The sequence below is a fragment of the Indicator indicator genome, chromosome 28 (genome assembly GCF_027791375.1).
Source record: "Indicator indicator isolate 239-I01 chromosome 28, UM_Iind_1.1, whole genome shotgun sequence".
Classification (NCBI taxonomy): Eukaryota; Metazoa; Chordata; class Aves; order Piciformes; family Indicatoridae; genus Indicator; species Indicator indicator.
Window position 1 is genome coordinate 2,337,697 of NC_072037.1, and position 25,372 is coordinate 2,363,068.

Sequence of the window (25,372 nt, forward strand, 5' to 3'; positions counted from 1 at the left end):
TAGAGTGGGTTTGTGTCTTAGTCTGGACGCTGCCTGCACAGCACAGGGCCATTGCTTGTTGAACTTGGGACTGTTTCTTGTTTGTCCTGTCACAAACAGCTCATTCTCTGGAGGGCTTTAGAGAGCTCTGAAATCCAGTTGGGAGTGAGTTGGAGAATTCAGCTCCTTCTACAATAAATCCATTGTGGATTTACCAGGTGCCTAGGGAATACTTTGCTGTTCCCTCTCTAGTTGTTCAGCGAGCTACTTAGGACCAAACCAAATGTTTCATGAGCTGAGGGAAGATGAAAGCTCAGCACTTGGCTTTTTTGTAAGCAGCACCCAGCAGAGTTTATATTTCCAGTCAAGATCATAAAGATAATTTTTTTTTCTCCTAGCCACAAGCCCAGGATGAATGGCTGCCTGTGCTCTGAGCTCTGCAAGAGGGCACTGCTGAGAGGGGGACTGCCAAAGCAGCTCTAACAGCAGCAGAACTTCAGTGGAAAGAAAATTATGCTTCTGGATAGGCAGCTGTCAGGACTCAGAATGGTTTGGGTTGGAAGGGAACCTTAAAGCTCATCCAGTTCCAACCCCCTGCCATGGGCAGGGACACCTCCCACCAGCCCAGGTTGCTCAAGGCCTCATCCAGCCTGGCCTTCAACACCTCCAGGGAGGGGGCAGCCACAGCCTCCCTGGGCAACCTGTGCCAGTGTCTCCCCACTGAAGCTTGGCATGGCCAAGTCTGTTCCCTGGGCACAACAAACTGCATCCTGAAGTTGCCCAGCTGCAGCTCACTTGGTGGGACCATGCCCAGCTTGTCCTGCTGCAGACCCTGTGTAGGGCTCCCCTGCCTGTGTGTGGGCATCTCCATCCAAGCTGGTCCTGAGGAGCTGGAGGGTCCAGGCCATCTGATCTGCCTGGGAGGGCTTCATGTGCTCAGGTGCCTCTCCCTCCCAATGGGTACTTTTGTTCTCCTTTGCCTGGAGGGACCTGGGGTGAGCTGCTGTGACCTGTGTGTGCCTGTGTGGAGCTGGGGGACAGGAGACAAAGCCAGTGTGGCCCCTGCTGTAGCCTGGTGGGTGCTGGTGGCTGGCCAAGCACACTTGGGTGTGTTTCTGGAGTATTTCTATCGTGTCCCAGGAAATGTACCCAAGGAACACCCAGCTGTGTGTGTGGGCTCCTGTGCTCTGGTGTGGAGAGGAACCAGAGTGCTGTAACCTCCCCTGGATGGGCTTTGTGCTTCTGTTAGGTCAGGATGTGCTGTTCCTCCCTTGACATGTTGACATAAGAAGTTGCTCTCATATCAATAAATTCTAATGATAACCTTGACAAAAGGCAATATCCTGGTTTTTGGTTGGTGTTGGTTTTTTTTTTTCACCCAGGTGTCTGTGCTGAGGAGCAAGAGGGCCAATGGTATCCTGGGGTGCAGTAAGAAGAGTGTGGCCAGCAGATGGAGGGAGGTTCTCCTTCCCATCTGCTCTGCCCTCGTGAGGCCCTACCCTGGAATATTGCATCCAGTTCTGGGCTCCCCAGTTGAAGAGGGACAGGGATCTGCTCCAAAGGAGGGCTACAAGGATGCTGAAGGCTCTGGAGCACTGCCTGATGAGGAGAGGCTGAGAGACCTGAGGATGTTCAGTCTGCAGTGGAGAAGAGTGAGATCAATGTCTATAAATACCTGAGGGCTGGGAATCAGGAAGGAAGGGACAGGGACAGGCTCTGCTCACTTGTGCCCTGGGACAGGACAAGGGGCAAGGGATGGAAACTGCAGCACAGGAGGTTCCACCTCAACATGAGGAGGAACTTCTGCACTGTAAGGGTCACAGAGCACTGGAACAGGCTCCCCAGAGGGGTTGTGGAGTCTCCTCTGGAGACTTTCCAGCCCTGTCTGGATGTGTTCCTGTGTGACCTGTGCTGGATTCTATGGCCCTGCTCTGGCAGGGGGCTTGGGCTGAAAGATCTCCAGAGGTCCCTTCCAACCCCTGACAGCCTGTGAGCCTGTGCTCCTGAGAGCATTTTGGTCTCTTACTCAGTAGTCTTTGGTAAGTGTCACCCCCAGGTGTAGGGAAGGGGCAGCCACTGGCTGTGTCTGTTGAAAGGAGTGAGCTTTGATGAGAAAATCATAGAATCAGAGTGGTTTGGGCTGGAAGGGACTTCCAAAGGTCATCCAGTCCAACCCTCCTGCAGTCAGCAGGGACATCCTCCACTAGATCAGGTTGCCAGAGCCCTGTTGAGCTTCACCTTGAATATCTGAAGGGATGGGGCCTCAACTATTTCCCTGGGCAACCCGTTCCAGTGTTCCCCCACCCTTATGGTAAGGAGCTTGTTCCTAACATCTAATCTAAATCTCCTCTGATTTGAAACCATTGCCCTTCATCCTGTCACTCCAGGCCTTTGGAAGCAGTCCCTCTGCTGCAGATGGTCTGAGCTTCCTCAGGAGGGACCTGGAGCTGGGAGGTGGAGCAGCTGCATGCTGTGTGCTGTTGCAGGAAGCAGTTTGTTTCATGCTCATACTCAACTCAGAGGAAGCTGTAGGCTGGGCTCTCCCAGGCTGTGCCTGGTGGACACAAACCACAGCATGAATGGATTTGTGCTGGGGCTGCTCGTGAGGAGCACCTGGCACTTGCTGGCCCCAGGGCTGTCAGCCTTGAGGACACCTGACAAAGGCCATAAAATCTCTGTGCTCATCCCAAGTGTCCAGGTGGGGGGAAGAAAAGAGCTGTCCAGAAGAAGCTGAGGAGCTGTGTGCTGCAGCTGGAGGTGCTGTCAGGTACTGACATCGCTCCTGGCAGCATCACAGAGGTCTCCTGGGTGACCACATCCTTCTGCAGCTCCTTCCACCCACACCCAGCCCCCTGAGCTGCTGCCTTGCCATGGCAGCCAGGAAGGAGAGTAGTCTCTTCCCTCTCAATCCGTACTACATCCCTGGGTAAGTTGTGAAGTTCCTGCAAAATGTTTGTTCATTTCCAATGCAAATAGCTCTGGCTGGGATCAGCACTGGTGGTGATTCATCATATTTGGGCTGGCTTTTAAAGACACCATTAAATATTCCATGTAGCAGCCCTCTGAAGGAGCCAGGGCTCCAGGATGAGAAGCACCACCTTAAACCAAGGTGTAATTAAAGACCACACCAGAGCACACTGAGGGGAAAGTCAAAATTGTTCTTTTTGGGTTCCCCCCCACACCCCTTTCTTTTTTTTTTTTTTTCATTTGTTTTAAGCTGCCAAATGTTCCCAGGGCTGCTGTGCAGGGTTTGCCTTCCAGAGTGTCACCACTTTTGCATCAGGGATGTTTGAAGCTCTCCTTTGAATGCCTGTTTGTGCAGACACCATACCCTCTAGTCAAAAGGGCTGAGGCCCAGTGCTGCTCCTGGGTCCCAGCTCTTTGAAGCAGTTGGTGGCCACGGGGAGTCTAGATCACAGAATCATAAAATGGTTTGGGTTGGAAGGGAACCTTAAAGCTCATCCAGTTCCAACCCCCTGCCATGGGCAGGGACACCTCCCACCAGCCCAGGTGGCTCAAGGCCTCATCCAGCCTGGCCTTGGACACCTCCAGGGAGGGGGCAGCCACAGCCTCCCTGGGCAACCTGTGCCAGTGTCTCCCCACTGAAGCTTGGCATGGCCAAGTCTGTTCCCTGGGCACAACATACTCCATCCTGAAGTTGCCCAGCTGCAGCTCACTTGGTGGGACCATGCCCAGCTTGTCCTGCTGCAGACCCTGTGTAGGGCTCCCCTGCCTGTGTGTGGGCATCTCCATCCAAGCTGGTCCTGAGGAGCTGGAGGGTCCAGGCCATCTGATCTGCCTGGGAGGGCTTCATGTGCTCAGGTGCCTCTCCCTCCCAATGGGTACTTTTGTTCTCCTTTGCCTGGAGGGACCTGGGGTGAGCTGCTGTGACCTGTGTGTGCCTGTGTGGAGCTGGGGGACAGGAGACAAAGCCAGTGTGGCCCCTGCTGTAGCCTGGTGGGTGCTGGTGGCTGGCCAAGCACACTTGGGTGTGTTTCTGGAGTATTTCTATCGTGTCCCAGGAAATGTACCCAAGGAACACCCAGCTGTGTGTGTGGGCTCCTGTGCTCTGGTGTGGAGAGGAACCAGAGTGCTGTAACCTCCCCTGGATGGGCTTTGTGCTTCTGTTAGGTCAGGATGTGCTGTTCCTCCCTTGACATGCCTAGGGAGGGGACATCCACAGCCTCCTTGGGTAACCTGTTCCAGTTTCTCCTTACCATCTCTCTAAAGAATTTCTTCCTCATCTCCAGTCTTAGTCTCCCCTCAAGCTTCAATCCATTCCCCCTTGTCCTATCACTTCAATCCCTTGTCAAATGTCCCTTCCTGGCTTTCTTGTAGGCCTCTTCAGGTACTGGAAGTTAGATTTTTCTCAAAGTGTTTTTCAACACTGATCTCTTAAAGGCTTGGGTAAAAGAAGCCAAGCTGGCATGGGTGAGAGGTGATGAGTTATGGGCTAAGAGGTAGGACTCAAACAGAGCTGGACAGGTTTTGTGGTGGAGAGAAGTGGCATGGACTTCTCTGATGAGCTGTCCTGGGAGATGTGGCCCATGACACATCAAATGGCCTGGGAAGGGCTGGATGGCCACAGAGGAAAGCAAGCTTCAGATTAGTCATAGCACAGAACCATAGAATGGGCTGGGTTGGAAAGGACCTTAAAGATCATCCAGTTCCAGCTCCCTTGCCATGGACAGGGACACCTTCCCCTAGACCAGCCTGAGGGAAATGCTGGAAAGCATCAGGAGGATCTGCCAGGCTGGAGGGGCTGGTGACAGAGCAAAGCAGCTGTGTCCCCAGCAGCTGCAGGAGCAGCACCTGCCTGGGCAGGAGGCACATCCTGAGCTGCAGATGAAGTGAGGAGCAGGCTCCTTCCTGACCATGCTCCTGCAGTGGTGATCAGATCCTTCCTTCCCCCTGCAGCAACAGGCAGGGATTTTCCCATCACTGCTCTCCATACCTTCTACCCTCCCCTAAGCTCTGGGGTTCAGAGGCTGTGCCCCACAGCTTTGCCTTGCTGCAGCGTTCTGGAGGAGCTGATGTTCCTCTGTGTGTGTCACCCTGTGAAAGCTGGCTGCTGGCAGCTGCTTGGCAAAGATGAATAACAGCCAGGAGGGAGCTGTGGCCAGGCTGGCACCTCCCCAAAGCCTCAAAGCTTTCCCTTGCTCACTCCTGCCTCTAGACAGCCCTCCCAGAAGCAGCTTCAAGCCCCAGCAGTGACATAGCAGCTGGGGCTGCTCTGCTCTGGGCTGGTGCTTTGGCCACTGAAGGCAGGAGGAGGAGGAGGAGGAAGAACCAAATTCTGCAGCTGCATTTTGCAAGGCCATGCAAGCTCACAGTGTCACCCCAGGCCCCAGAGGAAGCCTTCACAGGTGGTGAGGGAGCTGCTTTGCATCTGGTTTGGGTGGCTGAGCAGGAGGAGGAACTGCCATAAAGAGGTCACTGGGGCCCAGGCTCTGCTGCTGGCAGACTGCACCCTCCATGGGGTGCTGGTGGCAAGAGGAAGACGTCCCACAGTGTCTCACCAGCTGTCCCACAGGCCTCACCTGTGACCCTGTAGCCATGTGGGCACCAAGCCTGGTCGCTGTCCCTGGGTGGTCGTGGCCAAGGCTCTGAGGATGCCACCGCAGTGCTCAGGAGCCTGGTGAAGCCGAACCTGTCTGGGGTGGTTTGGGAAGGGCTTGGCACCCAGAGCAGTGAGTCTGTGAATGCTGGGCACAGCTCTGGCTGCCTCCTCTTGGCTTGGAGAAGCTGGGAAGGGTGTGGAGCAGTGAGCCTGGGGAGTGGTGATGGGAGAGGCTCGGCTGTGACCGAGCAGAGCGCAGCGAGGCTGAGGCTTGGGGAAGCTGCTCGGCAGCGAGGGCTGGGAGCAGCAGCTGCAGCACCTCAGCTGCAGAAACGGAGGCTGCCTCTGCATCCCTCAGCGGACAGCAAGCAGCAGAAGGACAAACAGCCCCGCTGAGACCGAGCTCTTCCCCAGCCACCGTGGCTGTTATCGGCAGGGCTTTGAATTCCCTCGGTGGCAGATCCCTGCCCTGCACCCAGCCTGCCTCGCCCCAGCTCCTCGCATCGCCTCCCTTTTAATTGCTCATGAATGGGCTCCTTCCTCAGCCCTGCCATTATTTCCTTCAGGTCCAGAATCCTTACAGCCATCCTGTAATTATTCAGGCTGTGGCAGCTGTGCTCTTGCTCAGCTTTATGGTCCTGCTGGAGCTTCCCTGTGTTGCAAGACTCATGGAAGATCAATGGGGATGAGCCACCACAGCTCCTCCAGCAGCTGCTGGGAGAGATCCTGCATGCAAAGTGGGGAGGGCTTGCCAAGTGTAAGTGCAGGGCTCTGCTTGCTGCTCCTTAAAGTAATTGGAAGGGAAAGCACTTACTCATCACCTTCTGATCCTCACTCACCAGCCAGCTCTGTCCCCAGCCAGGCACCAGGCTCACTGATGGAGCATTTTTGTTTGTACCTTGCAACTGGCAGCTCTACCTCTGGTGGAAGGACATCAGAGTTAGGAAATCTGATACTGGGAATTCCTAACGTTTCTCAGCTCTACTGGGGGATTCAGAGCCAGAGCTCCAGCACCTGCCCTACCCTGAGTCACCAAGAAGTCAAACTTCTGGACTCTAGGCCCTGGAGAAGCAGCTTCTTGTTCCACACCCTGCACAAGGGCCCCAAACAGAGGGGGTGATATTTGTCCCTGAGGCTGAGCAGCCACCTGCCCACACCAGGGTGGGTTTCCCCATGAGGGTACAGAGCAGGGGGGGTTGCTGGGTACCAGCAGAGAGTTCTCCTGATGGTTGAGTTTCAATATTGAACAAGGGGCACTGGGAAATTCCCAGTAACTCAACATGGCTTAGAACAGAGAGGGCTGGCAGTTAAAACCTGAGGCACATTTCACTGGAAAGAATATTTTTAACTGGGGGTTGCCCAAGTACCTGCAGCCCAAGCTGTGCTCCTGCTGCAAGCTCTCCCATCTGCAGGTGCTGCTTGGGCCAGACCTCCTGCCCTCCTCCTGTGTTCCTCCAGCCTGTGCCTGTGCACACCATGAGCCAGGGTTCATGCTGCTGTGTGGACACACGTGTGTGCAAACACAAACACACACACCTGGCTCCCTCTCCACCCACACACATCCTCTCCAGCCTGATCTGCTTACTGCAGAGGGGGTTGGACTGGAAGACCTTCAGAGGTCCCCTCCAACCCAGACCATTCTGTGACTCTCGGGGCTGCCCTCACTCTGGCAGCAGGAGCAATGCCCTCCCCTGGGCCATGCGTGCCCCTGGCCGTGTTCTTCCCGGGCTACAAACCCCCTGAAGGAGGTTCTCCTGCCAGTGGGCATCTTCTGGTCTTGGTGAGCGCTCTCTTGGTTTCCTCCTCAGCTACGAGGGCTTTGTGCCTCAGTACAAGTACCAGTGTGGAGACACCTACGGCAGGACCACCCACCGCCTGCTGACAGACCCCGCGCTCAGGAGGAGCCCTCGGCCCCTGCTGGCTCCGCTGCGCAAGGAGAAGTTCATCGAGGACTTCAGTGGGACCCAGCACGGTGTGCAGGGCTACCTCCCCGGGCGTCCAGGTGAGCAGAGCCCGGGCCTCGACCCTTGGCCAGAGCAGACTCTGCTAACCAGCAGCAGGGCAGCCACGAGGGACGGGGGCTGTGCCCACCCCCCAGAGGCTGTGCCCACCCTCCAGAGGCTGCTGGCAGGAACTGGGATGTTTTCCATGGGAAATCGTCGCTCTGGTGTAGGAATGTGGACACCTGGAGAGCAGCACTAGGGTGGAGCTGGAGCACTTGGCCTTGGGGTTTCTCACTTTACTATGTGTCCCACTCTCCCTCTTCTTCCTCTTTTTCTTTCTCGCTTCCTTCTCTTCTTTCTTCTTTCTTTCTTTCTCTCTTCTCCCTCTCCCTCCTTTCTTTCTTTCTCTCTCTTTTCCCTCTCCTTCCTTTCTTTCTCTCTCTTTTCCCCCTTCCTCCCTTCCTTCCTCCCTTCCTCCCTCCCTTCCTCCCTCCCTTCCTCCCTCCCTTCCTCCCTCCCTTCCTCCCTCCCTTCCTCCCTCCCTTCCTCCCTCCCTTCCTCCCTCCCTCCCTCCCTCCCTCCCTCCCTTCCTCCCTCCCTTCCTCCCTCCCTCCCTTCCTCCCTCTCTCTTTTCCTTCCTCCCTTCCTCCCTCTCTCTTTTCCTTCCTCCCTTCCTCCCTCTCTCTTTTCCTTCCTCCCTTCCTCCCTCTCTCTTTTCCTTCCTCCCTTCCTCCCTCTCTCTTTTCCTTCCTCCCTTCCTCCCTCTCTCTTTTCCTTCCTCCCTTCCTCCCTCTCTCTTTTCCTTCCTCCCTTCCTCCCTCTCTCTTTTCCTTCCTCCCTTCCTCCCTCTCTCTTTTCCTTCCTCCCTTCCTCCCTCTCTCTTTTCCTTCCTCCCTTCCTCCCTCTCTCTTTTCCTTCCTCCCTTCCTCCCTCTCTCTTTTCCTTCCTCCCTTCCTCCCTCTCTCTTTTCCTTCCTCCCTTCCTCCCTCTCTCTTTTCCTTCCTCCCTTCCTCCCTCTCTCTTTTCCCTCCTCCCTTCCTCCCTCTCTCTTTTCCCTCCTCCCTTCCTCCCTCTCTCTTTTCCCTCCTCCCTTCCTCCCTCTCTCTTTTCCCTCCTTCCTTCCTTCCTCTCTCTTTTCCCTCCTTCCTTCCTTCCTCTCTCTTTTCCCTCCTTCCTTTCCTTCCCTTCCTAATTTTCTTTCTCTCTGCCCCCTCTCCCTCCTTTCTCTCTCCCCCCTCTGCTGGCTGGCCCCATCCCCTCCATCAGACACCAAGACATGCTCATGTAGATTCCCAACACCAGGAATTTGCAGGAATGTCCTACCAAGTCCCAGCCCTCCTGTGCAAAGTGCCTGGTCCAAAGCAGGCCAGAGCAGCAGCTGCACCATGATCCTGCTCAGCCCCCTTGGGGATGTCTCCTTTGGACACTCAGGTGCCATCTGCCACACCTGTTGCAGATGCTCTGTTCAGAGGCAGTGAGTCCTCTCCTGGCTGAGTGCAGGTAGGGTCTGGGTGGTGTTTTCCCTGGAGATGGCCACCCCAAAGGGATATTTTCCCATTTCTCACTGGCAGTCAGTGCTGTGTAGCTTCTTGCAGACTTTAGGCCTCTCTGTTCATCCAAGCCCTGTTTTCCAGCATCCAGGTCTTCTCCACTGGATCCAGGTGGAGTTTACAGGCTTCCTTCCTGGACACTCCCATTTGCATTTCCTTGGTTTAAAATGTGGTTTGGATGGAGCCATCCAGCCAGCTGCCCTAGCTGCTCTCTCTCATTATCCTGTCCTCCTGCTTGTTCTCTCCTTTGCATCCCTTGCCAGCATTTGCAGCTGGGAGCTCACGTTTGGGGCTCACTGGGGAAATGCTGATGAGTGTGGCCCCAGGGAGCACCTTGCCCTGCTGGTAACTCCCCATCAGCAGCTCCTGCTGCTCACAGAATCATAGAATGGGTTGGGTTGGAAGGGAGCTTAAAGCTCATCCAGTTCCAACCCCCTGCCATGGGCAGGGACACCTCCCACCAGCCCAGGCTGCTCAAGGCCTCATCCAGCCTGGCCTGGAACACCTGCAGGGAGGGGGCAGCCACAAGCTGTTCCAGTGTCTCCTCACTCTCACTCTATAAAGAATGGTGGTGAGCAACCCCTGGGCTCCTTCACTGCACACTCCCTGGCATCCTTCTGGGTCTTTTGCACAATGGAGACCAAAGGGCTCCTGGCAGTGTTGGATTGTGAGGTTGCTGTTAGCAAACTCAATCTGAAGACCTTCTCTCAAGCTCTGGTGTCCCCGAAGCCTTGCTGATGGTTTCTAGCAGTTGAGTCCCATCTTGTTTTCTAGCTGAAAGTGAGCTCACTCTGCTGGTTGGGGCTATCAGCTAGGGTCCTGCTGCATCTCCAGCCGTGGCTGTGTTGGCATCAGAGGGTTATGGCACAGAGCAAGTGTGCAGGTGCCCACTGCCCAGGACCCTGGGCTGAAACTCCCAGGGCTCTCCTGGCTTTTAACTCAGTGCCTCACCCTGCAACCTTCCTGAAGTTTGCAAAACCCCTGAGAGCTCACTCACATGGGATTCTCAAGTTCAAAAGATCTCCACTGCTCCTTCTCTGGGGGTCTGGAGCACAGCCCTGTGAGGAGAGGCTGAGGGAGCTGGGGGTGTTCAGCCTGGAGAAGAGGAGGCTCAGGGCAGACCTCATTGCTGTCTACAACTACCTGAAGGGAGGTTGTAGACAGGTGGGGGTTGGGCTCTGCTCCCAGGCACCCAGCAGCAGAACAAGAGGACACAGTCTCAAGCTGTGCCAGGGGAGGTTTAGGCTGGAGGTGAGGAGAAAGTTCTTCCCAGAAAGAGTAATTGGCCATGGAATGTGCTGCCCAGGGAGGTGGTGGAGTCCCCATCCCTGGAGGTGTTCAGAAAAGGATTGGATGTGGCACTTGGAGCCATGGTTTGGTTAGTCATGAGGTGCTGGGGGATAGGTTGGGCTTGCTGATCTCTGAGGTCTTTTCCAACCTTGTTGATTCTATGATTCTGTTCTATGATTCTCCTTTGGTTTGAGTGACAAAAAGGAGAGGGTAGATGCAATCTTCTCATCAATAAAGAAGGGAATGCCTAAGACAAACCTGCCTTGAACTTTGCTTGCTTGACTGGGGAATCCTTTCCATCAAGGCTTTGTCTTTGTTTTGTTGGTGGCCTGGACAACATTTGATAACTCAGCTGCAGAGCCTGTGTGAGCTTCCCACAGTTATGGACAGGCTGGAGATTTGCTAATCCAATTTTAAGAACAGTACAAACCCACATTTTGTATTCTTGTCATAGAGTCAGAGAAGTGTTTGGGTTGGAAAAGCCAAAGGTCATTGCAGCCAACCATCAGCCCAACCCCACCCTGGCCACCAAACCATGGCCACACATTGCTTGAACACCTCCAGGCATGGGGACTCCATCACCTCCCTGGACAGCCTGTGCCAATCCCTGACCACTCTTGCAGCAAAGAAATTTTGCCTCATCTCCAACCTAACCCTCCCCTGGCACAATTCCAGGCCATTTCCTCTCCTTCTATCACCTGCAACTAGGGAGCAGAGCCCAACCCCCACCTCACTTAACCTCCTCTCAGGGAGCTGTGGAGAGCAATGAGGTCTCCCTCAGCCTTCTCTTCTCCAGACTGAACACCCCCAGCTCCCTCAGCTGCTCCCCCCCAGCCCTGTTCTCCAGACCCTTCCCCAGCTCTGTTGCAGACTGGGTTCATTTTGCTTCTCACTGTTTGAGCTGGGCTGGGGTGGGACTCCCCAGGACTCGCTCCAGAGGAAGCCTTCAGTGGAGGACAGTGTCTCCTCCCTGGGGCTTTGCCCTGATCTGGATGTCCATCAAACATGAGGAGCTCAGGGGAAGGCAGCAATGACCACAGGGCTGAAAAAATGACCTATGAGAACAAGAATGGACTGAACTTGGCTGGTTCAGTAAGACAAGACTGATGCAGTAGCAGTTTTGCAGTGAGGCCAGGTTTGTTGTGGGGCATAAAAGCAACCATCCTCCATACCCCCTGAGGAAGGGGCCAGGGACTTCACTCCTGGCACAGAGCACGAGGGCTGGAGGTGTCCTTCAGGGCTGGGCAGCCACATCCTGAGGTAGTTTTAAGGGAAGTCTGATGAAAGTCAGCAGGCTCAGCTGTCCCTGTGCAGTGTCCAGCCACAGGGCTCTGTCCTGAGGTCAGAGCAGAGAGATTTAATGCACCCTGGGTATTGCTTCTTGTTCTTCCAGCCCACCTCACAGCAGATCTTTTCCTCCACAAGCAGCAATGATCCAGAGGAGGAGATCCCCAGAAGGCTGTGTTTGGAGTGTGAAAAGGCCATGGCTGGGCCTTTCTCCTTCCATGCATTTGGACTTGGGTTTGGGCAGTCTTTCACAGAATCAACCAGGCTGGAAGAGACCTCCAAGATCATCAAGTCCAACCAATCACCCAACCCTAACTAATCAACTGGACCATGGCACTGTGTGCCTCATCCAGGCTTTTGCATGCAGGCTGGGTTCTTGGATGGGTTGAGGGCACTTGCAGGGTCCAACCATGCCCCAGGGGATGCTTTTGAGCTCCAGGCTCCTGCTCTTTGCTCCAGAGGGTGTTGTAGGGGGGCTGAGATCCAAGGTGAATCCCTCATGCTCCTTTGGCCACTCCTTCTTAACTCAGGCTTTGTCCCACAGGGTACTTCCCTTATGAGAAAACTGGGGCTGCAGCAAACATTCCTGAACAAGTCCTTGGACCAAAAGCTCTGCAGCCATGGCCATGGCCAGCAGAGGAAGAGCTGGTGATGAAGCACATGGACCCCATGCCCGAGCAGCACCCCGGCCAGTACGCCCCAAGGGCACAAAAGCCTCCGAGGATTTCCCAACATCCTGACCCAGAGAGGGCAGAGCTGAAGCTGCCTGAGCTGACCTCAGCCTGGGCACAGGGAAAAAGGGCTGGACCTGGCCAGCTCGATGGTGCCTTGGCAGGGAGCAAACTGGTAGGTACCCTTGGCTGGAAGGGACATGGAGCAGCTGTGCAGGGATGAGGTCTGGGGACTGCTGGGCATGGAAAGGATCCTCTTGGACCAGGGGTGTGCAGAGGGAGTCTGCTGTGGGTGGTAGGTGGCAAGGATGGAAGGCTCAGAGTTGTGTAGAGAACCATCACAGGCACTCAGCCTTCCCAGCAGCAGCAGCAGCAAATCCTCACCCCTTCAGGAAGCTGTTGTGTCACTCATTACCCTCCTGGTCAGAAAGGGTTAGTTGCTCATTAGCTTCAGCTGGAGCTTCCAGACCCAGTCACTAGGTCTGGTGCTGCTCTGTGCCCTGCAGCCAGGCCTATGCTTCCTTCAGCTGGCCTGGTGGCCCTGCCACTGACCCCTTCCTCCTCTTCCTCCCCAAAAGCAAGCTCTTCTGGCACCTGTGGTTGCCTGCTGGGTTCCTGATCCCTTAGCTGTGCTGCTAGCTGCTTCCCACCATCCTCATCCCTGGTTGGCACCCAAGCACTGGGATTTGCCCATGGAGCTGGGTGCTACCTTGCATGGCACTGCTGGTCTCACCCAGGACCAATGTGTTTGAGGTTCTTATTTCTTCTGGAGCCAGAGCCAGCACTGCTCACAGCCTGGCCAGGGCTCTGCAAATCCCCTGAGGCAGAGCTTAGAGGTTTGACGTGGGGATCAAAAGCTGGCTTGGATATAAATCCCAGGAAGGATCATTCCTGCTCCTTGCTCTGGGACACAGGTTTGTGAAGGAGCTCAGTGCCCAAAGCTGCCTTCTGCTCCTTGGGGGTTCTACAGAACCCCTGTGTGCAGAGCTCCCCTCTGCTCTGACTGCCCCCAGCTCTTGCAGCAGCTCTCAGTGCAAAGCCAGGAAGAAGTAGAAATGGCAGCTGCCATCCACAGGTCCTGGCAGCTGCCACCCATGGGTCCTGGAGTTGCCATCCACAGGTCCTAGCAGTTGCCACCCACGGGTCCTGGCAGCTGCCACCCACGGGTCCTGGCAGCTGCCATCCATGGGTCCTGGCAGCTGCCATCCATGGGTCCTGACAGTTGCCATCCATGAGTCCTGGCAGCTGCCACCCATGGGTCCTGGCAGTTGCCATCCATGGGTCCTGGCAGCTGCCATCCATGGGTTCTGGCAGTTGCCATCCATGGGTCCTGGCAGCTGCCATCCATGGGTTCTGGCAGTTGCCATCCATGGGTCCTGGCAGCTGCCATCCATGGGTCCTGGCAGTTGCCATCCATGGGTCCTGGCAGTTGCCATCCATGGGTTCTGGCAGCTGCCATCCATGGGTTCTGGCAGTTGCCATCCACGGGTTCTGGCAGTTGCCATCCGTGGTTCCTGGCAGCTGCCATTTGTAGGTCCTGGCAGTGGTTTAAGCACTGGAGGCAGTGAAGTGTCTCTTGTGGTGCTGATTGTATTTGTGTTCTCCTTTTGAGCCTGTGGCAGATGGGACTCTGCCCAAGCTGGCTGGAGCTGTGGAGGTGCAGCAAGACCTTCACTCACCCAAACTGCACATACCAAATGTGATCCAGCAGAAAGTCATTTCAGGTAACAACCTGGGAGGTCATGCACAGCAGGAGTCCCCCCCCAGAAGAAAGCATCACCACCTCCTCCTGGGGAAACCTCAGAGCCATTGCCCACTCACTTCCAGCTCGTTTGAGACCTTTGGGCTGGAAAATGTCCCCACTCCTCCCCTTGTGAGGGGGTTCCTTGGGATGCTGCCACCCTCATGGATCTCATACATGGCCATGGGCAGGGGGACAGGATGCAGGAGCCACCTCAGCTCCCCACAGCTGTGGGGCCAGGCTAGAAAATGCTCCAGAAAGTGAGGAGAGTTGTGTCATGGGGGCCATGCACCCACTCCAGCAGCTCCAGGAGCTTCTAAAAACCTGAAGTTTTCCTGACTCCTCAGGTCCACACACAGGGCTGCACTGCACCATCACCAAGGTAGGAAACTCTGCCTTGCAAGGAGTTGCACCCTGTGTGTCTCCACTTGCACTGCACAAGGCTTTCCTCTGCAAGCAGGACGATCATAGAGTCATCACAGAATGGGCTGGGTTGGAAGGGACCTCCAAAGGTCATCCAGTCCAACCCCCAGCAGTCAGCAGAGACATCCTCCCACAGTCCTGTTGAATATCTCCAGGGATGGGACCTCAACCACCTCCCTGGGCAACCTGTTGCAGTGTTCCACCACCCTCATGGTAAAGAGCTGGTTCCTAACATCCAACATGAAAGGAGGTTTGAGCCAAGTGGGGGTTGGTCTCTTCTCCCAAGGAACAAGAGATGGGACAAGAGGAAATGGCCTCAAGTTGCACCGGGGGAGGTTTAGGTTGGACTTGAGGAACAATTTCTTCCCCAAAAGGATTGGTTGTCAAGCCCTGCAAGAGGCCCCCCAGGGCAGTGGCTGAATCCCCATCCCTGGAGGGGTTTCAAAGCTCTGTAGATGTGGTGCTGAGGGCCATGGTTTGGTGGTGGACTTGGCAGTGTCACGTTAATGACTGGACTCAAAGAATCATAGAATCCTAGAATCAGTCAGGCTTGGAAGGGACCACAAGGATCATCCAGTTCCAACCCCCCTGCCATGGACAGGGACACCTCACACTACATCAGGCTGGCCAGAGCCTCATCCAGCCTGGCTGCAAACACCTCCAGGGATGGAGCCTCAACCACCTCCCTGCACAACCCATTCCAGGCTCTCACCACTCTCATGGGCAAGAACTTCTTCCTCACATCCAGTCTGAATCTCCCCACTTCCAGCTTTATTCCATTCCCCTCAGTCCTGTCACTCCCTGATAGCCTAAAAAGTCCCTCCCCAGCTTCCTTGTAGCCCCCTTCAGATACTGGAAGGCCACAAGAAGGTCACCTGGGAGCCTTCTCCTCTCCAGACTGAACAGCCCCAACTCTTTCGGTCTTGGAGGTCTTTTCCACCCTTCCTGGTGCTGTCTGACCCTCACATGATAGCTGTGTTCTCAGGCAGAAGCTCTTCTCTTGCCCCCCTCTGCAGGGTATGCTGGCTTCGTCCCTCGCCTCTGCTGGGTTTATGGTGTCAACTACCTCCAGGCTGTGAAGGAAGCCATGAAGGAATTTGACCAACTGCAGGTAAATGGCACCCCCAGATCTTATTTCAACACCCACACCTGTCCCAGTAAGGGTGGAGAGGCACTGGAACAGGCTGCCCAGGGGCTACAGGAGAGACTTTTACAAGGGCTTGTAGAGACTGGATGAGAGGGGATGGTTTGAGGCCGAAAGAGGAGAGATTGAGGCTGCAGATGAGGAAGGAATTCTTTCCAGTGAGGGTGGGGAGACACTGGAACAGGTTGTCCAGGGAGGCTGTGGATGTCCCCTCCCTGGAGGTGTTCAAGGCCAGGTGTGATGAGGCCTTGAGCAACCTGGGCTGGTGGGAGGTGTCCCTGCCCATGGCAGGGGGTTGGAACTGGATGAGCTTTAGGGTCCCTTCCAACCCAGCCTATCCTGTGAATCTCTGCTGTTGGTGCTGACTCACCTGTGACACCAGCAGCAGCTTCCCTGCAGCAGCAGTGTTAGCACTGGGGTTGGAGGTACAAGGGAGATCAAAATGCTCTAAGGTAAACACACTGGAAAAAAAAGTCATGAGCACTTAAATTCTGTAATTTATTTCCTTGGGACATTAAGGGAGGGTAAATGAGGTTTACAAAAGGATTAAGCAAATCTGGGCAGGGTTGGGTCAAGGCTGGTGATTAAAAATGTTGCTCTGAGTGCAGACTTAGAGGATGCAACTATCTGTGCTTCCCTGCTGCAATCTGTCTTCTCTGCTGGATGGCAGTGCTGGGTGGCTCCCTGGCTGCTTGCAGCTTTTCATTTCTTGGAAGGCTTTCTCCTTTACTGACAGAGTTTGTCTTAAAGGGATCTGAATCTTCTTTCCCCTCCTTGTGTGAAGGAAGCAGAAATATCCCTGCTGAAAAACTACCTTGAGCTCTTGCTGTAAGATCTCCCATACAATCCCCTCCCATATAATCCTCCTACATGGGCAGATGAGATCCCTCCCACAGCAGTCAAGAGTTTGCATCCAAAGCTATGCCCTTCCTCCTGCTGCCAGGATGGAGTGAGGTCCCTGGGATGCATCCCAGGATGCAGCCATCAGCTGGTCCAGGTGAGGGCTGATGCGACACAGCTCGCTCAAAGCAGGTTACAACGTTTCTGCTCACTGCAGTGCCTTTGTGCACGAGTCTGATACAGGGAGAAGTCCAAGAGTGAGGATCCCCAGCTCAGAGGAAGCCAGCTGGGGAGCAGTGACTCAGCATGGAGAGCAGCAGGGCTGCCAGTGGCACCCTCCTGCCTCCGCTGAGATGCGCTTCCCTGTGCTGCCTTCCTCTCCTCCTGCTGTTAATAGGCTCTGAAACGAAGCAAACCAAGCAACCCCCAGGTGCTATCAAAGCTTGGACGTGCTGCTTCTGCCCCTGATTCCTTAGGGAAGCTCTGCCATGCAGGCTGTGGGGGTGGGAGGTGTTTCTCCACCACAGGGTTCAGCAGAATCGAGGCTCGCTGAGGTTGGCTGCAGCGCGTCAGGAGGAGGAAGGATGCTAAAAGCCTGCTAAAAAAAAACCACTACACAGCACTTCTCTCTAAGATGGCTTCTGACTTGAAGCCACTAATCTGCTGCCCTCAATCTCTGTTGCCCTAGGTTACACAGAGGGATATGCCATGGATCGTTGCTCGCTGCCTGCAGCAGGCAGCCCCATGCAATCCTCTCGCTGCGGCGCTGTGCTCAGCACTGGCAGCAGCTGCTCCAGCACAAAACGCTGCTGTGGCCCCACAGCTGGCTCAGCTCCATGACCCTGCTGCCTTCCACACCGAGCAGGGTGTGTGCTGAGGAGGGTGGCACAGCTTTAGGGACACTTTGAGGGGTTTGGTCGCTGTGGAGATGTGCAGAGCTGCAGCATCCATCCTCCAGCACAGCCCTTGCCTGGGTCTGACCATGGAGGGCAGGAACACCCTCAGGAGCTCATTTAAAGCCTCCCCTCAGTGAATGCTGCCTTGAACCTTCCTGTTCCTCTTACCTTGGTGGCTGCTAATGGCCAATCACTGTCTGTGTGGCTCATGGCAAACCAAAACCACCCAAAGGGGTGTGTTCAGAGTCACAGTGCAGCAGCAGATGAGGCACAGCCCCAGCTCCTGCAGATGCTGCTGGCTCACTGTGTCTCACACATAGGAGCACCTGGGGATGATGCCCAAAGGTGCTGGGCACAACCCAGGCTGTAGAGACGCTGAACACTGTGCCCAGGCCAGGAGCTGCTCTCTGCAGCTGGAGTAGAGGCCAGGAGGGGCAGCACTGCCAACCTCCAAATCAGAAGAAGCCAGGACTGGGAGGAGAATTGCTGTCCATTGCCTTGAGTGGTTCCTTAAGGCAGAGTCAAAGCACACGACCTTGGTGACAGCAACACAGTTTTAAATTAACTCTACTGTGCTGTTTGGGCTTCTTTGTTTTCCAGCTGTCCCAGAAAAACCCAACCTGCAGCTTTGGCAAGAGATTTCCTCACACCTACTGGCCTGAGAACAGGATCTACACCAGTGCTGGGCTGATACCTTTCTACTCAGGCTTCGTACCAAGTGAGTTTATCACTGAGAGAAAATGAGAGTCACTAATGCTAATTAGTGAGGAGGCCACAGAGATGATCAGAGGGCTGGAGACCCTCTCCTGTGGGGACAGGCTTGGAGAGTTGGGGCTGTTCAACCTGGAGAAGAGAAGGTTCAATGGAGACCTTAGAGCAGCCTGCCAGTACCTGAAGGGGCTACAGGAGAGCTTGGGGAGGGACTTCTGACAAGGGCTGGGAGTGACAAGTCAAGGGATGATGGCTTCAGACTGGTAGAAGTTGGATTTAGATTTGACATTAGGAAGAAATTCTTCCCCATGAGGGTAGTGAGGCCCAGAGAAGCTGTGGGGAGTCCAACCTCAGAAGTGTTCAAGGCCAGGTTGAATGAGACTTTGAGCAACCTGAGCTAGTGGGAGGTGTCCCAGCCCATGGCAGGGGGCTGGAACTGGATGATCTTTAAGGTCCTTTCCAACCTAACCCAGTGCATGGTTCTATAACCACTGTGACTAAGCAGCACTGGTGTTAGCTGTGCTGTCACAGTACTGAACGTTACTGAAATGCTCCTCATGGGCAGCAGACCTTTTCCTGGTCTGTGCCAAGGTGCTGGAGCTGTGCCAGCCCCTGCCTGGCTGCAGGAGCCCAGCATCCTTGCTTCTGGCCTGGGCTTGTGTAGAACATTCCTCTGGTTGCCAGTCACCACCCCCTGCTGAAGCAGAGGAGGGGATCTGAGCAATGCTCAGCAACAGCTAAAGGCTGGGGGCAAGAGGCTGGGGCCAGAGTCTTGTCAGTGGTGCCCAGGGACAGGACAAAGGGCAAGAGGCACAAACTGGAACCCAGGAGGTTCCACCTAACAGGAGGAGAAAGTTGTTTGTTGTGAGAGTGCTGGAGGCCTGGAGCAGGCTGCCCAGAGAGGCTGTGGAGTCTCCTTGTGTGGAGAGCTTCCAACCCCCCCTGGGCACTGTGCTCCTGGGCAAGCTGCTGTGGGTGCCCTGCTCTAGCAGGGGCTTGGACTGGATGATCTCGAGGTCCCTCCCAACCCCTGCCATGCTGGGAGTCTGTGATACAAAAGGGTTGAGAAAGCACAAAAGAGCAGTGAAATGGTGGTAGCCAGTGGCTGCCCCTGCCCCTTGTCAGGTGTTGATGGTGTCTAAAAGGAGAGGTCTGAAGAGCTGTGCAGTAAGTGGTGGTGTGTGGTGAGGGGCAGGTGCCCATGTGTCTGAGAGCACAATGGCATCAGGCTAAAAGGGCAACAAACCAGCAACTCCCATGAGCAAAGCCAAGAGCCCACAGCTCAGGAACGTGGGAAAGGAAACAGGAATGGTTTGGTTGGAAGGCCCCTTAAAGACCATCCAGTCCAACCCCCCTGCAGTCAGCAGGGACATCTGCAACTGGAGCAAGTTGCTCAGAGCCCCAACCAAGCTCACCTGGAATGGTTCCAGGGATGGGACATTTCCCACCTCTCTGGGCAGCCTGTTCCAGTGTTTCACCACCCTCACAGTGAAGAGTTTCTTCCTAATATCTAATGTAAATCTCCTGTCCTTCAGCTTAAAACCACCACCCTTATCCTATCAGTCAGTACACTCCCTGAGGAAGGCTCCTTCCCCAGTTCTCCTGTAGGCCCCCTGCAGTAGTTTATCCTGGAGCTAAGCTAGAAAGAACCAAACTCACAGCTTGTACTTCAGGTAACGCATAGGAGGAAAACAGTAGAAGGCACAAAAGGTGTGAGAAATGATGGCTGAGACAAGCACCCTGCCAGGGCTGGGCTGTAGCTGGGGTCAAAGCTGAGAACATTGAGGCAGTGAGCAAGGCTTGTTCCAGGGGCATGGGAATGCCATGAGGTAAAACCAAAGCTTGGCACACAGCTGGTCTGCAGCAGCTTGAGGGATGGTCCACAGGAGATGGGAAAGGTGAGGCTGGATGTGCCTTCCTATCACAGATGGGAAGAAGTTCATGGTGGATGCTGTGCCCACACTGCAGCTCTGGGCACAGAGCAAGGAAGGGCTGTGGTCAGAGAGGTGTAGCCTACAAGCTCGAGCCCTGTGGAGAGAGCTGCTGTGAACCTGAGGGTAAGCTAAGCCCTGGTGTGCTGGGCTCTCTCCATGAGCATGCAGAACAGAGGGAGAGCAGGCAGGGCTCTCCAGGGCAGCTGTGCCCAAAAGGGTGCTGGGGGGACAGCACTGTCCTGTCCCTGGTGACTGGCAGATGCCACACCAGCTTCAGTGTAAGGAAAAGGAGGAAAGAGAAAAAAAAATACACCCTAAAATCAGGGCCAAGAAGCAGCTGCTTAAAGTCTTACCTCACTTTCAGTCATCCCTTCACCTCCTGAGATGTTCCCCTGTGTAAGTTTGGGACCAGTCCCAACTGATTCTCTCTGCCCCAAGAGCCACCAGCTGGTGCAGTCTGACCTACTCCAACCAGGTTGAGTCTGGAAGGAGAAGCTTACTTTGGAGACAGCAAAAACAACCCCAAACCAGTTAAGACTCAAGAACACTGAGCAGCATTTCCCCAGCTGCTCAGGGGCAGCTTTGTCACTTTAGGCACCACTCAGCACATTCACTCTTTTCCCAGCAAAAAATTGCTGAGGGTTTTCATCAGGTAAAAAAAGTCCAGTTTGGTAGGAGGTGTTCAGCACAGCTGCACTAACACCCAATTGCTGTGATTTTAAAACCTCCAAGCACTGGTTTTTGATCAGTGACTCCAGTAAGGCTGCACACTTGGGAGTGTTACTTGTCCTGAGCAGCAGGCAGAGCACAGCTTGTCACAGCTGTCCCCAAGGCTCCTGTGACAGGCCCCAGCTCCAGGCTGGGCTCACTCTGCTGAGTAGCTGCAGTGGATAAGGCACAGTGAGCCCAGCTCATCTTCTGACAAGCACCTGCCCACACCAAGGCTTCCTGCCTGCACCAGTGCAGCCCAGCTGGTCTAGGCTACAGGTCAGACAACCACACTCAAACCATCACAGCCAGGAGAGCTGCTCAGTCCCTGCTGAGTGAAGCCTGCAACAGGAATCCACAGGCAGGTACCTAAATTTAGACACAGCTCAGAGCTGGATTCCACCCTCCAACATGAGATGCATTCCCACCCCACCACCACCCTTGCTCACAAAGCCATACCAGAGAATTTCTTCCATGCCCACACCACCAGGACTGCCAGGGACATCCAGGGACACAAGCCACACGCATCCACCTCGCTGGCAGGCAGAGAGAGAAGCATGGCTGCCCTGGGAGAGGTGCAGGGCTCACACCAAGCCCATTGCCTGTCTTCTTTTGCAGAGCTCCGAGACACCTACGCACTGACCTTTGGGGACAGCACCCGAGCAGCTTACCACATGGAATAAAGGAGACGAGCTTGTGCACTGTGAAAAATGCTTTAATGGTGCCTGTACAGCATTTGAAGTGACTTTGAAACAGGAAGAAGGAACACAACACAGACAGAAGTTTTGAATGAAAGAGTTCATACAGCTTTAAACAAAATTTACAGGTATTCATCTGCATAGCTTTTACTCTGCCTCCTCCTCTGCCTCCTCCTCAAACTCCCCCTCCTCCTCAGCTGTAGCATCCTGGTACTGCTGATACTCAGACACCAGGTCATTCATATTGCTCTCAGCCTCTGTGAACTCCATCTCATCCATGCCCTCGCCAGTGTACCAGTGCAGGAAAGCCTTTCGGCGGAACATGGCCGTGAACTGCTCAGAAATGCGTTTGAACAGCTCCTGGATGGCTGTGCTGTTGCCAATGAAGGTGGCAGACATTTTGAGGCCACGAGGTGGAATGTCACAGACAGCTGTCTTAACGTTATTAGGGATCCACTCAACAAAATAGCTGCTGTTTTTGTTCTGAACGTTGAGCATTTGTTCATCCACCTCCTTCATTGACATGCGGCCCCTGAAGACAGCAGCCACGGTCAGGTAGCGGCCGTGGCGCGGGTCGCAGGCAGCCATCATGTTCTTGGCATCGAACATCTGCTGCGTTAGCTCTGGCACGGTTAGAGCACGGTACTGCTGGCTGCCACGGCTCGTCAGCGGGGCGAAACCCGGCATGAAAAAGTGCAAACGGGGGAAGGGAACCATGTTCACTGCCAGCTTCCTCAGGTCAGCGTTGAGCTGGCCGGGGAACCGCAGGCAGGTGGTGACACCGCTCATGGTTGCCGACACTAAATGGTTCAGATCACCGTAGGTTGGAGTGGTTAATTTCAGTGTTCTGAAGCATATGTCGTAGAGGGCTTCGTTATCAATGCAGTAGGTCTCATCTGTGTTCTCCACGAGCTGGTGCACCGAGAGCGTGGCGTTGTAGGGCTCTACTACGGTATCTGACACTTTAGGGGAGGGCACAACACTGAAAGTATTCATAATCCGGTCTGGGTACTCCTCACGGATTTTGCTGATGAGAAGGGTACCCATGCCAGAGCCTGTGCCACCACCCAGAGAGTGAGTGAGCTGAAAGCCCTGCAGACAATCACAGCTTTCTGCCTCCTTTCTTACAACATCTAACACAGAATCAACTAATTCAGCACCTTCTGTATAATGGCCCTTTGCCCAGTTGTTTCCTGCTCCGCTCTGACCTGGAAAAGAGCCATTTTCGTATTAGATTACGGTCACTGCTTCCTGCTTAGTGCTTGCAAGCAAAGCTTAGGGGCATCAGGCTACAGAGAAACCCCCACAAAAGCTTTCGTTTTATCGAGCGTAGACCGACGGATTCACACAAGCGCCTCTGAAATGGCTCGGCAGACGCACAGAAAACGTTCGTTATCAATGATCCCGCAGCCATTTAATCTCCCGATAGCACGGGGGGAAGGTAATGGGAATCGGAAGAGCCACGGACCTCCTGCGCCTTCCCCGACCTGCCCTCCCGCAGCTGCCCTCATGCACCATCCGCAGAGCCCCGGCATTTCACGCCCGTTCAGGGATTAACCCTTGCCGGGGCCGCACTCGCCCCCGGAGCTTGTGCGGCGGTGCAGACCGCAGTGCAGCGGCCCGGCCCTGCCCTACCCGCCCCACCCCATCCCGACCGGTCACACCACGGCTCCCTCCCCCGCTCCCGGCGCACTCACCGAACACGAAGTTGTCCGGCCTGAATATCTGGCCGAAGGGCCCGGAGCGCACCGAGTCCATGGTGCCGGGCTCCAGGTCCACCAACACGGCGCGGGGCACGTACTTGCCACCTGTAAGACAGCGAGAAGCCGTGACTGCGGCGGCGGAGGCGGCCCAGCGGAGGACGGGGGCGGGCGGCGCGCCGGGCCCTACCTGTGGCCTCGTTGTAGTAGACGTTAATGCGCTCCAGCTGCAGGTCGCTGTCGCCATGGTAGGTACCGGTTGGGTCGATGCCATGCTCGTCGCTGATCACCTCCCAGAACTGCCGAAGAAAATCGCATCAGGGGCGGCGGGGCCGGGCGGGATCCCTTCCTCCCAGTTCCCCCCAGAAACACACCCCACCGACCCCTGGTCACCGCCCCGACCTTGGCCCCGATCTGGTTCCCGCACTGCCCGGCCTGCAGGTGCACGATCTCCCTCATGATGGCGGCGGCACAACTCGCTCTGAACTTGCTGCAATCCTACCCCAACCGACTCTCTCTGCGTGAGGCACCCGCCAAGCTTTATATAGCAGCGGAATGCGCGCGCAGCTCGCCTGTCCCTGCCCGAGCGGCCGTCTGCAGTTGCTATTGGGTGCCTATAACGAGGCTCTAGAAATAAGGAGATCTGGTTTGCCGCAGCGCTGTCATTCAAACCGTCAGCTCCTCTTTACTCCGCCCCTATGTCTGTTGATTTTACTGTTAGGGCAACCGGAGCTCACCAATGCCCGCCCTACTCGCTCAGGGCGTTTCCGATTGGTCTAATTGAATGATTGATGTCGAGCGCGATTGGATGTCGGGCCCAGGGATGAACTAACGTCATTTGATTGGATGAAAACAAAGTGTCCTAGTAACCGTCGCAATGACTCCGCAGCGGGCCCTGGGCGGTGTCCCGCGCAGCCGCCTATTCCCGAAGCCTGTGTGCGCAGTTTGCGCAGCGTAGGTAGCAGCTCCGCCTTACTGCGGGAGAAGGGGAGGGCGGTTTCCAGGGGAAACCTGGCCGGGCCGTTTTCCCCCGCGGAGCCCGAGCACCCCGCGGCCTCCTGCCTCCGCTCCTGCGGGACGGCCTCCCTCACCCGTTCCCGCCCCTGCCCTTCCGCCGTCCGTTAGCCCCGGGGCGCTGCAGCGGCGCGGCGAAGGCAGGCAGCCGGGTGCGCATGCGCGGGCTGCTGCGCCTTTCTAGCACTTTCTGGCGCGCAGCCGCCCGAGGCGGCGGGGCTGGGCTGCCGCTGTCATGGCAACCGCGCTGCGCGGCGGGAAGGGGTTAGGTCGGGGCACGGCCTCTGCCTTGAGGAGCCTGCATGTGGTCGGGAGTCCACTAGGGTGGGAGGTAGGTGGCTGCCCATTGGGGTTATGAGAGCAGTGCTGGACAAGGTAGCACCTCTCTTGGTGTGGCAGCTCTGTCATGGTCAGCCAAGCATCCAAGCTGGAGAAGTGTCTCCCTTGCATACCTTTCCTGTGTTTCTTGTTTGGCCATACTGTGCCTGTCTCCTACATGACTTTGTTAGTATGTTCTTGCACACAGCTCATCTGGTCCCTGCTTCTGCTGAGCACACTGGCATGGCTCTTTTATTATCAATACGATCATAGAATGGTCTGGGTTGGAAGATGCTGCCAAAGGTCATCTGGGCCAAACCCCTCTGCAGTAAGCATAGGCACAGAATCATAGAATGGTCCAGGGCAGAAGGGACCTTCAAAAGTCATCCAGTCCAACCTGCCTGCAGCCAGCAGGGACATCCCCAACTAGATCAGGTTGCCCAGGGCCTTGCCAGGCCTCACCTTCAATATCTCCAGGGAACGAGCCTCAAACACCTCCCTGGGCAACCTCTTGCAGTGTTCCACCACCCTCATGGTAAAGAACTTGTTCCCAACATCCACTCTAAATCTGCTCTTTAGTTTGAAGCCATTGCCCCTTGTCCTGTCACTGCAGGCCTTTCACAGGCTCACAGGATGTTAGGGGTTGGAAGGGACCTCCAAAGGTCATCGAGTCCAATCCCCTGCCAGAGCAGGACCATAGAATCCAGCACAGGTCACACAGGAACACATCCAGATGGGTCTGGAAAGTCTCCAGAGAAGGAGACTCCACACCCCCTCTGGGGAGCCTGTTCGAGTGCTCTCTGATCCTCCCAGTGCAGAAGTTCCTCCTCATGTTGAGGTGGAACCTCCTGTGCTGGAGTTTGTATCCACTGCCCCTTGTCCTGTCCCAGGGCACAACTGAGCAGAGCCTCTCCCTGTCCCCTCCCTCTTGACCACCAGCCCTCAGATATTTCTAAACATTTATT

General features: G+C 55.4%; 2 protein-coding genes across 6 annotated transcripts; one reads left to right on the top strand and one right to left on the bottom strand.

Annotated features, from left to right (window-relative positions):
* The first annotated feature begins 2,849 nt into the window (after positions 1-2,849).
* Positions 2,850-21,360, top strand: FAM166A (family with sequence similarity 166 member A). Its single transcript, XM_054393219.1, has 7 exons — positions 2,850-2,905; positions 7,348-7,541; positions 12,154-12,455; positions 13,893-14,004; positions 15,461-15,555; positions 17,925-18,042; positions 21,296-21,360. Exons 1-7 carry the CDS (start codon positions 2,850-2,852, stop codon positions 21,358-21,360), a joined length of 942 nt encoding a protein of 313 aa, XP_054249194.1.
* A 36-nt stretch (positions 21,361-21,396) lies between these two features.
* On the bottom strand, positions 21,397-23,571 carry TUBB4B (tubulin beta 4B class IVb). 5 transcript variants are annotated; one of them, XM_054393357.1, is made up of 5 exons: positions 23,478-23,566; positions 23,266-23,374; positions 23,073-23,183; positions 22,492-22,583; positions 21,397-21,885 (listed from the first exon to the last, which is right to left on the bottom strand). In XM_054393357.1, the coding sequence occupies exons 1-5, from the start codon at positions 23,532-23,534 to the stop codon at positions 21,523-21,525; spliced, it is 732 nt and encodes a 243-aa protein (XP_054249332.1). In that variant the 5' UTR covers positions 23,535-23,566; the 3' UTR covers positions 21,397-21,522. The 5 variants fall into 5 exon arrangements, with proteins under 5 accessions (XP_054249332.1, XP_054249331.1, XP_054249328.1 ...); XM_054393356.1 differs by having other exon boundaries at positions 21,397-22,583; positions 23,478-23,571; XM_054393353.1 differs by having other exon boundaries at positions 21,397-22,583; positions 23,073-23,188; positions 23,262-23,374.
* Positions 23,572-25,372: the final 1,801 nt, after the last annotated feature.